General features: G+C 42.6%; 1 protein-coding gene across 3 annotated transcripts in view; it reads left to right on the top strand.

Annotated features, from left to right (window-relative positions):
* TAOK3 (TAO kinase 3) overlaps positions 1-8,194 on the top strand; it is a 163,246-nt gene extending 155,052 nt beyond the window's left edge. For all 3 annotated transcript variants that reach the window (XM_066370802.1, XM_066370803.1, XM_066370804.1), the window contains 2 exons: positions 5,638-5,820; positions 6,834-8,194. In XM_066370802.1, the coding sequence (XP_066226899.1) occupies positions 5,638-5,820; positions 6,834-6,995 (345 nt within the window). In that variant the 3' untranslated portion in view covers positions 6,996-8,194. The remainder of the gene's footprint in view (positions 1-5,637; positions 5,821-6,833) is intronic.
* The last annotated feature ends 4,802 nt before the right edge of the window (positions 8,195-12,996 follow it).

Consider the following 12,996-nt stretch of genomic DNA (forward strand, 5'->3'; position numbering starts at 1 on the left):
GGTTCGAAACCCCAAGGTCACTGGCTTGCGCGCGGGCTCATCTAGCTCAAGCATGGGGTCACTGGCTTGAGCGTGGGATCATAGACATGACCCCATGGTTGCTGGCTTGAAGCCCAAGGTTGCTGGTTGAGCAAGGGGTCACTCGCTCTGTTGGAGCCTCCCCCCCCTCCCCATCAAGGCACATATAAGAAAACAATCAATGAACAACTAAGGTGCTGCAGCAAGGAATTGATACTTCTCATCTCTTTCCCTTCCTCTCTGTCTGTCCCTCTCTCTGTCTCTGTCACCAAAAAAAAATTAATTAATTAATTAAACTCACTTCCTTTTAAAAAAAATAAAGTGACAGGATCAGATTTGTATTAAAGAAAGGTCCTGGCAGTTATATGACAGATATAGGTAGAGAGACCTGTTAGGAAACTATTGTAATAGTCCAGGAAAAAAGGAATAGCGGCCTGAACTCAGAGAGAACATGCTTACGGAGATGGTGGGGAAGAGGACAGTTTGAGAAATATTTAGGAGGGAGAAATATTCAGGAGGTAGAAATATTTAAGAGATAGAACTTAGTGATCATATGAAAGGTAGGTTTGATAACAGTGGATTGGTTCATCATTTTACCAAGATAAGTAAGGAGGGGTGAGTTTGGATGCCTGGTAAATAACGGGCTAAGTTGTGGAAATGTCATTTGAGCTATGTGAGTATCCAAGAGAGAGGTACAGAGATGGAAATCGAGAAAGTATCAGGATTAAAGACAAAAGGTTATCACTGTTATATGGCGGCAGTTCAAGCTTTAGCAATACATGAGCTCTTTCAGAGGCAGAGGTAGTATTGGGGGGGGGGTGGTGTCTAAGGACAGAGTTGTAGGCACCATCATGTGAGGCTGAGTAGAGGTAGACCAAAGAAGATGAATGAATCAGCATTGTGGGAGGGGAACCAGAGGGCTTGTCACAGAAGCCAGAGCAGAAGTTTCCAGTTGATCAATTCAGATGTGGCAGAGACCAGTTGGACCACACAGCGGATTTGTCCATTGACTGTCACAGTCAGTAGAGTGGTGGGAATAGAAGGCATTACAGTGCACTGGAAAAGGCATTGTTTAGTGAGATAGTAACTGTAAGGGAAATTGCTTTTCCCAGGTTTACATCAGAGAAGAAACAGAGAAAAAGAATTACAGGTAGAGAAAGAAACAGTTAAAGGAGGACTTCCATTCATTGGGAAAAGCTTAACAAGTCGTTAGGCTTAGGATAGGACCAGTGTATTCATTCATTTGTTCATTCCTTCATTTACCCAGAAAGTGTTGAGTGTCTATCTGTGCCCCAGGCATCCTGGATACTGTGGTGAATGAGACAGTCATCAATCATGTCCTCATGGAATTTATAAAACAGTAGAGGGAAAAGGTGTTGAAAAGGGCACCCACTCGTTGTAGTGGGAGAGCAAGGGAGGTGTGCCAACAGAGTGTAAGCCAGGAGAGCCGGGCCAGTCCAGAGTCAGGGAAGGCCTCGCAGACAGTGATTATCCAAGCTGGAGTGTAGGGAGCACTTCCAGGCAAAAAGGAACCACGTTTGTAAAGATGGGAGAGACAGTGGCACTTTTCTAGAACTCAGAGAAGTCCATTTCGTTTGGAGTGTGGAGAACTAGAATCCTAACATGGGCATAAGTAAGACTGGAGGGTAGGCAGGGGCTTGGTCATGTAGGAGCTTACAAACCTTTCTTAGGAATTTTTATCTTTATCCTAGAAACAGTGGGAAGCCATTGACAAGTATTAAGCAGGGGACTGATGTCAGATTTGTGATTTGAATGGTCACTTTGGTGACATGTGGAGAACAGCCTGCAAGATGGCAAGAGTGATATACAAAGAGGGAGGGACATAAGGATGTGGGTACGAGGGAGTGGTGGCTAGACCTGAGAGGGGGCAGTTGGGATGAAGGAGAAGTGACTAAATTCGAGAGGCCAGAGACAGAATTGAAAGCATTTAGTAACTAACAGCTTGAATGTGGAGAGTGAGGTATTAAGGATTACTCCCAGTCTCCAGTTTGAACAAAACGATAGATGGTCATACCTTTTACCTGTGTGGTTAGAAAAATAAATAAAAAGGAAGTGGAGCAGATTGGGAACTGGGAAGGGAAAGATGATTAATACTAGTCGTGTTGAGCTTGATGGCCTGGGGAACATCCAGGTGAAGGAGCCTCTAGTAGTTGGGATAAGCCAGCCAGGACGTCAGAAGAGAGTCTGAAATAGAGGCACCGATGCAGGGACTGTCAGCATGCAGATGGGAATTGAAGCCTTTGGAGTAGATGAGATTCCTTAGGAAGCGGGCTTAGAGGAAGAAGCGTGCCCATGACTAAGCTCTGTATGTAATGGTCCAGTGAGGGAGGGAGCAGCTGAAAGAGGAGAGGAGGAAGGGAAAAACCAAGAGGGTGTGTGGTATCTCAGAAGACAAGAGTAAAGCTTCAGGAAGAAAGGGACAACCCACAATTGCGAATGCTGCTTGGGAAGTTGGGGAGGATGAAGACCCCTTCAAGGTGGTCACCAGTGACCTTCACGTGTGCGGATCAGCAGAGGAGCAGGATCAGAAGGAGGGGTGCAGGACGGGGCTGCAGAGGGGCTGACAGGAGGGGGAAGGGGAAAGTTGCTAGGGACATAAATGTTGATAGGATTTTTGTCTTGTTCAGCTGTGTGTTCTCAGTGCTCAACGAATATTTGTTATATAAGATGAGAGATAATGGGTCAAGAATAGCGGTTCATGGATAAGAGGAGAGAAATACCCTTTCCTCTGAAGCAGGAAGGAAATCAAAGTAGTTGTGATCATCACAGCTGTCCTTTCCTGCCTACCAGTCTAAACTGCCTGGCACTGTTGTGTTTTCTAAGTGTTATCTCATTTTTGTGAAACCCTTTGAAGTTGTTACTATTTTTTTTTTTTTTTTTTTTTTTTTTTCATTTTTCTGAAGCTGGAAACAGGGAGAGACAGTCAGACAGACTCCCGCATGCGCCCTACCGGGATCCACCCGGCACGCCCACCAGGGGCGGTGCTCTGCCCCCCAGGGGGCGATGCTCTGCCCATCCTGGGCGTCGCCATATTGCGACCAGAGCCACTCTAGCGCCTGAGGCAGAGGCCACAGAGCCATGCCCAGCGCCCGGGCCATCTTTGCTCCAATGGAGCCTTGGCTGCGGGAGGGGAAGAGAGAGACAGAGAGGAAAGCGCGGCGGAGGGGTGGAGAAGCAAATGGGCGCTTCTCCTATGTGCCCTGGCCGGGAATCGAACCCGGGTCCTCCGCACGCTAGGCCGACGCTCTACCGCTGAGCCAACCGGCCAGGGCCTAGTTGTTACTATTTTAACCCTAACTTACCTATGCGGAAACTAAGGCTTTATTGAACTAAAGCCACTTGCTTAGGCTGGGAGTTGGCAAACGTTTTTCTGTAAAGTAGATAGTAAATATTTTAGGCTTTTGGATCACAGGGTCTCTGTCACAAAGACTCAACTCTGTCATTGTAACACAAAAGCAGCCAGAGACAATACAGAACTGAATGAGCATGTCTGTGTTCCAGTAAAACTTTATTTACAAAAATAGGCAGCAAACCAGATCTAGCCCTTGGATTATAGCGTGCCAACTCCTGAATTAGGATGTCACATGATTAACTAGAGATGAAGCTGAGATTTGAATCTACATACTTTCAGGGGAGACTACAAGCTATATGTTTGGCCACTACTCTCTTATGCTGCCTCTATCACATCCTTTTCTCCGGTTTAATCCACTTCATAAAACAGACATGATATTTACCTCTACTTTTATTTATACAACTTTATAATAGATTTGTATGTGCAGCTTTTGGGGGATTGATACCAGTTACTGGAGTATCCTTTGATTTCTAGACTGGAGCTACTGTAGAGTCAGAGCTGGCACAGAATAACATAGTTACTGACGTTAATAACGGAATACCAGAAATAAGAGGAGATCGAGGTGTTTCATGGTCTAAACTGCCCATAGGATGAGCCTCTCACCCACCTGACCAGGGTTTATAGCAATTAATGCAGATGAGTAGAAATGAACAGACTTTCATTCCCCTTCTTGGTAAGGAACCTCCCATATCAGGAGGAAATTGGTAACAATCTCATTGGGAGCCAGTGAACCCTTTGACATTTATCTGTAAGGCTGTTCCTGATGCAGATTGGCTGTCCATTGTGTCTGGTGTTTCTTCTGCCTTCATTTCTCACTGGAAAAAAAAAGAAGAGAGAGCTTCTCTTTAGCGGGTTTCAATGAAAGCTGGTGAAGATTAATTATTGGAAAGCACCATGGAAATGTGATTACATTATTTATTTTGTATTCATCTACTATAGTATATATTTCTCCAAAAGTACCAAAGATAACGCTATGCAAATAACTTTCTAAAGCTATTCTAATAACATTTCTAAAAGTCATTTCTCAATTATCATGTTGAGATATATTGTTAATTGTCTTGTTTGTCTTTGTGTTCTCAGCATTGTACAGATAGGGAAGGAAGTATGAGGTCAATGGTAACTGTCTTGGCGAAGTGGTCTGTATGTATGGAAACATGCAGACAAACTCACGGTAGAATGATCTGATTGAAGGGTACTAATCCCAGAGTTCCCAGCTAAACTTAGGGCCTGCTACCTCTAGACAAAACCAAACCTGGGGCAGGAGTGTCATCATTTCTAAACACACTCCTGCTCATGGCCCTGAACCTTCAACTACGCTCACTGAAAGGTTGGTGTTTCAGCTGGCTGACTTGGCCCGTTCTGCACACAGGATCGGTATCACTGTGTACAGTATAACAGAGTTCAGGTGCTATAGGGAAACAAGGGAAACTTTATCAGGCTGGTTTCTGATCTGGACTTGACTGCTTCGAACCAGAATACGCCCCTTAAGATGATCAAGGCTACTTTCTGTGGGGAAGAGATTTTGAGCCACTTGAGGTTGGCTGGCCAGCAGGATAACATACAGCCAACAATAGGGACACTTTACTTGCTAGGAGCATAACTATGCATGGTACATTCCTCAAGTGTTCTGGAGAGTAGACTCTTTCTTTTTAGAGCTAAGGATATCTAAAATATATTATGGTGTGGGGGTTAAAATATCTAAATATGGAAATTGTTACTTAAAATCAAAATAATGTTAACAAATCTATTTATTGAACACTTGGTATATGTCAAGAACTACACCGAGGATTTTCTATGAAATCTTTCCCTTAATCTTCATGCCAGTCTTAGACACTTGTATAGAACTTGCTATTTTCCAGAGATGGAAAAGAAGAGACTGGAAGAGGTTAAGAAACTTGCCAAAGTGCCACACCTAAGTAAGTGGGGGAGCTAGAGTTCAGGTTCAGCAGTCTGTCTCCAAAGCCCCAAGTTGACTCGCTGCAGTGTATAGCATACCTGACTCCTGCTAGCATGGTTTTTCTTAAGAATGTTTTTTTTTTTAAAGAAGGAATGTTTTTAAAATGTCTGTTTAGAAGTTTGCAGCCCACAGGGCTTGTGTTCTATTTTTGATCCCTAACTCTGGATGTACCAAGGGCATCTGTTTTTCTGAGGGGACCTGTTACAATCCAAACATGAAACACCGTCCAGTAGTCGCCCAGGGCTGTACACTAGGAGTGAATTACAGTCTGTGTCTTCTGTGCCCGCAGTTACGGCTAGATGAGGCTCAAGAAGCAGAATGCCAGGCGTTGAGGCTACAGCTCCAGCAGGAAATGGAGCTGCTCAATGCCTATCAGAGCAAAATCAAGATGCAAACAGAGGCACAACATGAGCGTGAGCTCCAGAAGCTAGAGCAGAGGGTGTCTCTGCGCAGAGCACATCTTGAACAGAAGGTACGAGAGTTCCTGTGGGTCCTGTACAGGTGGGCGGAGGGTGGGCACAGCCTAGCAAACTGCCATTTGCACCGGGGCCCTGCCTGTGCACCAGGGAATTAAAGTAGGCACTGTTTACTTGTTATCTGCTTTTATAGTCCTGGTACTCCTGAGAGGTAGGCGTAATCTCCATTCTACGGGCAGGATACCAAGGCTCAGCATGGTTAGGTTACCTGCGTAAATCTGATCCCAGAGTCTAAGCTCTTTCTATTACTCTGCTAGGAAAATGTCCACCTTCACAGCCAGAGGAGTACAGGGGTTCCTGGGTAGCTGATACGACATAGGGAAGGTACAGTGAGCTGGTGGCATGGCTGCTAAGTGGCATGAGGAAGCCAAGCGCAGATTTAGCTATTTCCAAATGAAATCACCAGCAGGGCTCTTTAAAAAAACTGAAATGGAGATAGGCTGATATTGCCATGCATAATAAATGTTATCTCAATTGAAATATTCATTGCTTTAAATATTGCTGAGGAAGATGAAGTAGAAAAGGTTTCATAAAGCATCTCAAAGCTGTTAAGCATTTATTTGCTTAACCAGTTATTTTTGCTTTCTTCCAGTAGTTCCCTGAGACCAACAGAAAAGACCGTTGTCCCAGCTCCTGTTCTAGAACTAAATTGCTAATGACCCAGGGGGCATTTGGCTCTCTGTGGGATAGCAGCACAGTCTAATTGTGCTTGACTGTCTCTTACCTTCTCCTGAGCTATCTCCTGCTGAGACAGGACCCTGACCTATATCAGCCCAGCTGCTTGGCATGCTAGAATGCTAGTGCTAGTCCCAAACATTTTTAATCTTGTGAGCAAGTTTTAAATATAGTGGATTAGATACAAAACATTCATCACAGGACCTCCTAGCTGGCCCCAGTGTAGTTTACTCTTAGCTCCTGTGTGTGTGAGCGTCAGGTGTGTGCACATGTGCATGTGGGTACCTGTTGGAAGAGCCTTCCCATTAAGATCTGCTCCTTGTGTTTATTTCAGATTGAAGAAGAGCTGGCTGCCCTTCAGAAGGAACGCAGCGAGAGAATAAAGTATCTATTGGAAAGGCAAGAGCGAGAGATTGAAACTTTTGACATGGAGAGCCTCAGAATGGGATTTGGGAATTTGGTTACATTAGATTTTCCTAAGGAGGACTATAGATGAGATTAAATTTTTTTGCCATTTACAAAAAAATAAATAAAACAAAAAAATTCAGACCCTGCAAAACCACATTCCCCATTTTAACGGGCGTTGCTCTCACTCTCTCTCTCTCTTACTCTTACTGACATCGTGTCGGACTAGTGCCTGTTTATTCTTACTCCATCAGGGGCCCCCTTCCTCCCCCCGTGTCAACTTTCAGTGCTGGCCGCAACCTGGCCACCTCTTCTACTCATAGTACACGTCACAGTATTGATGTGATTCAAAATGTTTCAGTGAAAACTTTGGAGACAGTTCTAACTAAACCAACAACAAAAAGCGTGGATGTATATTGCTTTAAGCAATCACTCATTACCACCAATCTGTGAAAGTAAAGCAAAAAATTAAATAAATAAATAATAAATAATAATAAATGCCAAGGGGGAGAGAGACACAATATCCGCAGCCTTACACCTTAACTAGCTGCTGCATTATTTTATTTTATTTTATTTTTTTGGTATTTATTCATCAGGAATAAAAAAAAAAAACAAAGTTTTATTAAAGATTGAAAATTTGATACATTTTACAGAAACTAATTGTGATGTACATATCAGTGGTGACATATTATTACTTTTTTGGGGCTGGGGGGGTGGGTGGGGTGAAGAGAACTTGTGATTTTTAAGAACCTGCTGGCAAGAGTTTAACTTGTCTTCAGCATATTCTGATTGTATCATAATCATTTTCTGCTGTCGCAGAGGATGTGAATACACTTAAGGAGCTCACAGAATCCCAGTAGCACAAATTGGGCTTTGGCAAATCGTGTATTTTGTGTATAGAAGGAATTTAAGGAGAGGTATTACTTATTTTCATATTGTATTTTAACTGTTTCTCTGATCAAATTTTTTTACTTCCTCCTCCTATTCCTCCCCACCTCCCTCCTTTTCCAATTCAGTATTTGGAGTTCAACACTGTCTCTCAATCAGATCATCTTGATCTTTTTCTTTATTTCCCTTCCCCACTCCCAAGTCCCATATCTTGGTCATAAATATTGCATTATTCACACTTTCAAACTGTGTATTTTCTTACAATAAAAAATGATGAAAAAAAAAAGGCTTTACTTCTTTTGCATGCACTTTAAAAAAACAAAACATTTTTCAGGTTCCAAGGAAGAGCATGATAACTGTCAGAGCTTTTAATTATATTTGTAAATAAAAGTGTTCATCACATTGCCTTGCTGTGTTATTGTAGCAGGAAGTTTCCCTTCTAGGTTTACCAGCTCGTCATTCAGATGGAAAGCCACCCTCCAGAACCCATTCTCCGTAGCCCAAGAAGAGCCACTCGAGATTGCCAGGTAAAGCCGTGTCTTCCAAGTTCTCCTACAGGATTGAAGATAGTATTGCACTGTTTGAAGTGGTCAGCTGCACCTCTTTACCCTTAAGAATAGAAAAAGGCACATGCATATGTGCACACTCACCAGCATGCCAGTTGTGCACAGAAGTATGTGTTGCTGAGGAGAGAGGTTGGCCACCTTAAAAGGAAGGCAGGCTAGGAAGAAGACAGCATAGCCAAATATTTGAAATTATCCCACTGGAATAGATCCCCCTTCTCTCATATTCTGCTTTTATTAGAATAATTGTATGTGCTTATCAGTGAGGCAGTAAAACAGAGCTTCTAGGATATTGCTTTAGGGGTAAGACAATCTCAGTAAGATCTCATACTCTTAGGGTTCTAAGTCCTGGACATTGAAAATTGAACTTTAGCACAATGACCTGAAAATCACTCATACCCTACATCATATTCAGTCATCACAGACATGTGACCAGCCACGTGCACTATAATAGACTAAAGCAGAGAGGTATACTCAAAAAATACAAAACGATTATCAACATGGGTTAACTCTAACCACAAAGTCTTTAATAATTATCACCTGGTTTCCTAAGCAGCTTAGCTCATTGATGTTTCTGTGTTGGGTACAACAGAAAATAATGGAAGGGTTGGAAAGAAGACTCATAATTACGTGTGTCCCATGCTTCCACTCACCATGTGATAGGACACCACACTAAGCATTTTACACACGAGGAAGTAAGCTCAGCCCAGGGTAAGGGGTGGAGGTGGAGACTGAATCCAGACCTGTCATTTCAGAACACTCCTAAGCATAGGTGAGACTGTCATTCAGGGCATTAAATCTTCAGTAAGCAGAAAAACTTCATTAAGTCTATTTCATCCATTTCCCGCTGTAGTGAAAAATGTCTAGTCTGTGAAAACCTTATGTGTATGAGATGATAGGTGCTGATCTTTATAAAATTTCCCTCTCCACAAGTTTGTCAGTGATGTGTTCCAAGGTAGAGTCACCAGAAGGAAGGAACGTGAGTCCCTGCTCGTAACACCTGGGACAGACTGAGTCTTCCAAGTCCTGGTACCTTCACAAGGAGGCAGTGAGAATAGACAAGGACCAGAATGGCAGCAAGAGAGCAGGTATGAAAGAGGTGCTGGGACAGCAGCAGGGAGCCGGTGTCCTATAATTGCAGCATACACTAAACTCCCAAGTTAGAACGAAAAGAATTACTACAGGTTTGTCATACATCTTAAGAAGGGCTGCTTACCATTGATTTGCAATGATTTATTCAATAAATATTTATGGAGTATTTTCTCTGTCAGCTGCCAGGCCAAATGCTTGAGATACATCCATGTATCTTCAGGTAAAGATCCTTGTCCTCACGGAGCTTACATTGGGGGTGGGAGGAAACTGATCACATACAATAATTATAATAAATAATCTTAAACGATAGGAAGTGACATAGATGAAGTAGGAAAGGGGATTAGAAGTGCCAGGATCACAGTATACATTCAAGTCAAGAAGTATTGGTGTGCCTGACCAGGCGGTGGCACAGTGGATAGACATTGGACTGGGATGCCAAGGACCCAGGTTCGAGACCCTGAGGTCGCCAGCTTGAGCGCGGGCTCATCTGGTTTGAGCAAAAGCTCACCAGCTTGGACCCAAGGTCGCTGGCTCCAGCAAGGGGTTACTTGGTCTGCTGCAGGCCCGCAGTCAAGGCACATATGAGAAAGCAATCAATGAACAACTAAGGCGTCGCAATGCGCAACGAAAAACTACTGATTGATGCTTCTCATCTCTCTGTTCCTGTCTGTCTGTCCCTATCTATCCCTCTCTCTGACTCTTTTTGTCTCTGTAAAAAAAAAAGAAGTATTGGTGTGCACCTTCTGTGTGCCTGGGGGTGCAGCAATAAGTTATTTGGATTGGGGTCACTACTCTGTTGGAGCTCATGGTTTAGATCTCTGCTGAAACAGTGAATTGGCAGTAGACTAGGTTATCAAAAGTGGACTAAGACGAGCCATGACGATGCAATACTAACTGGGTGCCACCAGGAGTTTGAAGGAACTGCAACAGTTAGTCACATAGGGTGTCAGAGAATACTTACCAGTGATGGCTAATTAACAAAGTTTATTTATTGAATGTACCATCATCTGGAATTATTTGTTTCTATATCAATTGGAAAAGAGTATTCCTGGGCAACTAAAAACATGTCCCTGGAAGAATTTCATATACCCCTCTGATTCTAATTTAGTAGTATGTTTTGCCATAGAGATGGTAAGATATAAAAAAATTCCTTTTTATTGTTCCAGTTTGGCAGAGCAGTATAAATCTTTCCTGCTGATCACAATTAAAAACTAGACAAACTGAGAACACAGAAGAATAAAGTAGGCGGATTACAGGAAAGCTCCCTAGACCAGGGGTAGTCAACCTTTTTATACCTACCGCCCACTTTTGTATCTCTGTTAGTAGTAAAATTTTCTAACCGCCTACCAGTTCCACAGTAATGGTGACTTATAAAGTAGGGAAGTAACTTTACATTATAAAATTTATAAAGCAGAGTTACAGCAAGTTAAAGCATATAATAATAATTACTTACCAAGTACTTTATGTAGGATTTTCACTAAGCTTGGCAGAATAAATCTTTATAAAACAACTTACTATAGTTAAATCTTTTTATTTATACTTTGGTTGCTCTGCTACTGCCCACCATGAAAGCTGGAGCACCCACTAGTGGGCAGTAGGGACCAGGTTGACTACCACTGCTGTAGACAGAGGATTGAGGGCAAAACTAAACCATTCTCAGATGAAAAAAGCTGAGATTTCATTGTCAGCCATGCCACTCTACAAGAAATGCTAAAGGAGTTCTTCGTACCGAAGGGAAATGACACCAGAAGGAAACTTGGCTCCCTGGGAATGAAGGAACAGCCACAAATGGTAAGTATCTAGATGAATATAAAAGGCTTTCCTCCCTCATATTCTTTGAACTATTTTGAAATATGTACTTTGAAAGCAACAATTATAACATTGGTGAGGGTTGCAATGTATGTAAATGTAATCCATATTGCAACTACAGCATAAAGGTTGGGGGTTAAAGGACCCATTGGTTACCATGCTTCTACATTTTACATGAAGTGGTACAATTTTTATTCTAAGTACAGTGTGTCTGTAAAGTCATGGTGCACTTTTGACCGGTCTCAGGAAAGCAACAAAAGATGATAGAAATGTGAAATCTGCACCAAATAAAAGGAAAACTCTCCCAGTTTCATACCTATTCAGTGCAGTTCGATGTGGGCTCACGCACAGATTTTTTAGGGCTCCTTAGGTAGCTATCCCGTATAGCCTCTACAGACTCGTCACTGACTGATGGCCTGCCAGAATGGGGTTTCTCCACCAAACTGCCGGTTTCCTTCAACTGCTTATTCCACCGAGTAATGTTATTCCTATGTGGTGGCGCTTCGTTAAAAATGCGCCGATATTCACATTGCACTTTGGTTACGGATCCAAATTTAGGGAGCCACAGAACACACTGAACAGTCCTCTGTACTGTCCACATCTCGACTGGCATGGCTGTGGGCTGCTCCGCTGTATACATGGTGTTACATCATCATCTGCGCATGCGCACATGCTGCCACATCATCCTACAGAAACTGGGAGGGTTTTCCTTTTATTTGGTGCAGACTTCACATTTCTATCATCTTTTGTTGCTTTCCTGTGACTGGTCAAAAGTGCACCATGACTTTATGGACACACTGTAGAATGAAAAATAGTGATGTATAGCATAAAACCCAGAGAGGTAATAGCCAAAAACCCAATTGCTCAATTAAAATATTCAGATAATCCAAGGAAGGCAGGAAAGGAAGAAAAGATAGCAAGGGAAAAGGAGGCAAACAGGAAACAATAAAATGGTAGACCTGAATCTCACCATATCATTAATTACATTAAATATTAACAGCCTCTAAACAGTCCAGGTAAAAGGCAGAGATTGGTTGTCTTCATGAAGGGTCCAGTCTAAGAGAGGAGATAAACATTAAATTTAAAATTGTAGTTATGTATTTTAAATTACAATTGTAATATGCAATACCATAGTACAAAAGGATCAAGTCTAATCAGAGAAGGATTCCCTGAAGGTCAGTTAACATACTTAGTGAAAGGGATGTTGTCAAAGTAAGGAGTAGGGGAGAAAATTCTAACCAGCATTTGTAAAGGACCAAATCCGGAAGTAGCCTGGCATGTTCGAGGAACTGACAGGAAGCCAGCAGGTGTAGAGATTAAGGAGAAGACAGCTGGTTGGAAGCTAGAGAGGCTAATGGGGGTAAAATCAGAGAGAGCCTGACAGGTCATGTTGAGGATCTGCTCTATATATTCCAGAGTAACCGTAAATTGCTGAAGAGTTTTAAGTTGACAATATAAAAACATAATTCCCTTGCTGCCTGGTAAAGAGGACTTAGGCCAGGTACTAGGTTTAAGCATTAGAGAGGTATCAATCCCATGTTTCTGAGATCTGGCCTTGTCTGTTAACCATTAAGGCCCTTCAGTTTGACAAATGTTCTACCATGAAGTCTGAGTAATGAGCAGTTCCCCAGGTCCCAGAGGTGTGCTGGAAATACTGGGGTTGGGAGGGCTTGCTAAAACTGTACTGTGAGAGTAGACTCCTGTGTCTCTACATTCTAAACCCTGAGAAACACACTTTTG

The sequence above is a fragment of the Saccopteryx leptura genome, chromosome 2, assembly GCF_036850995.1.
Source record: "Saccopteryx leptura isolate mSacLep1 chromosome 2, mSacLep1_pri_phased_curated, whole genome shotgun sequence".
Taxonomy (NCBI): domain Eukaryota; kingdom Metazoa; phylum Chordata; class Mammalia; order Chiroptera; family Emballonuridae; genus Saccopteryx; species Saccopteryx leptura.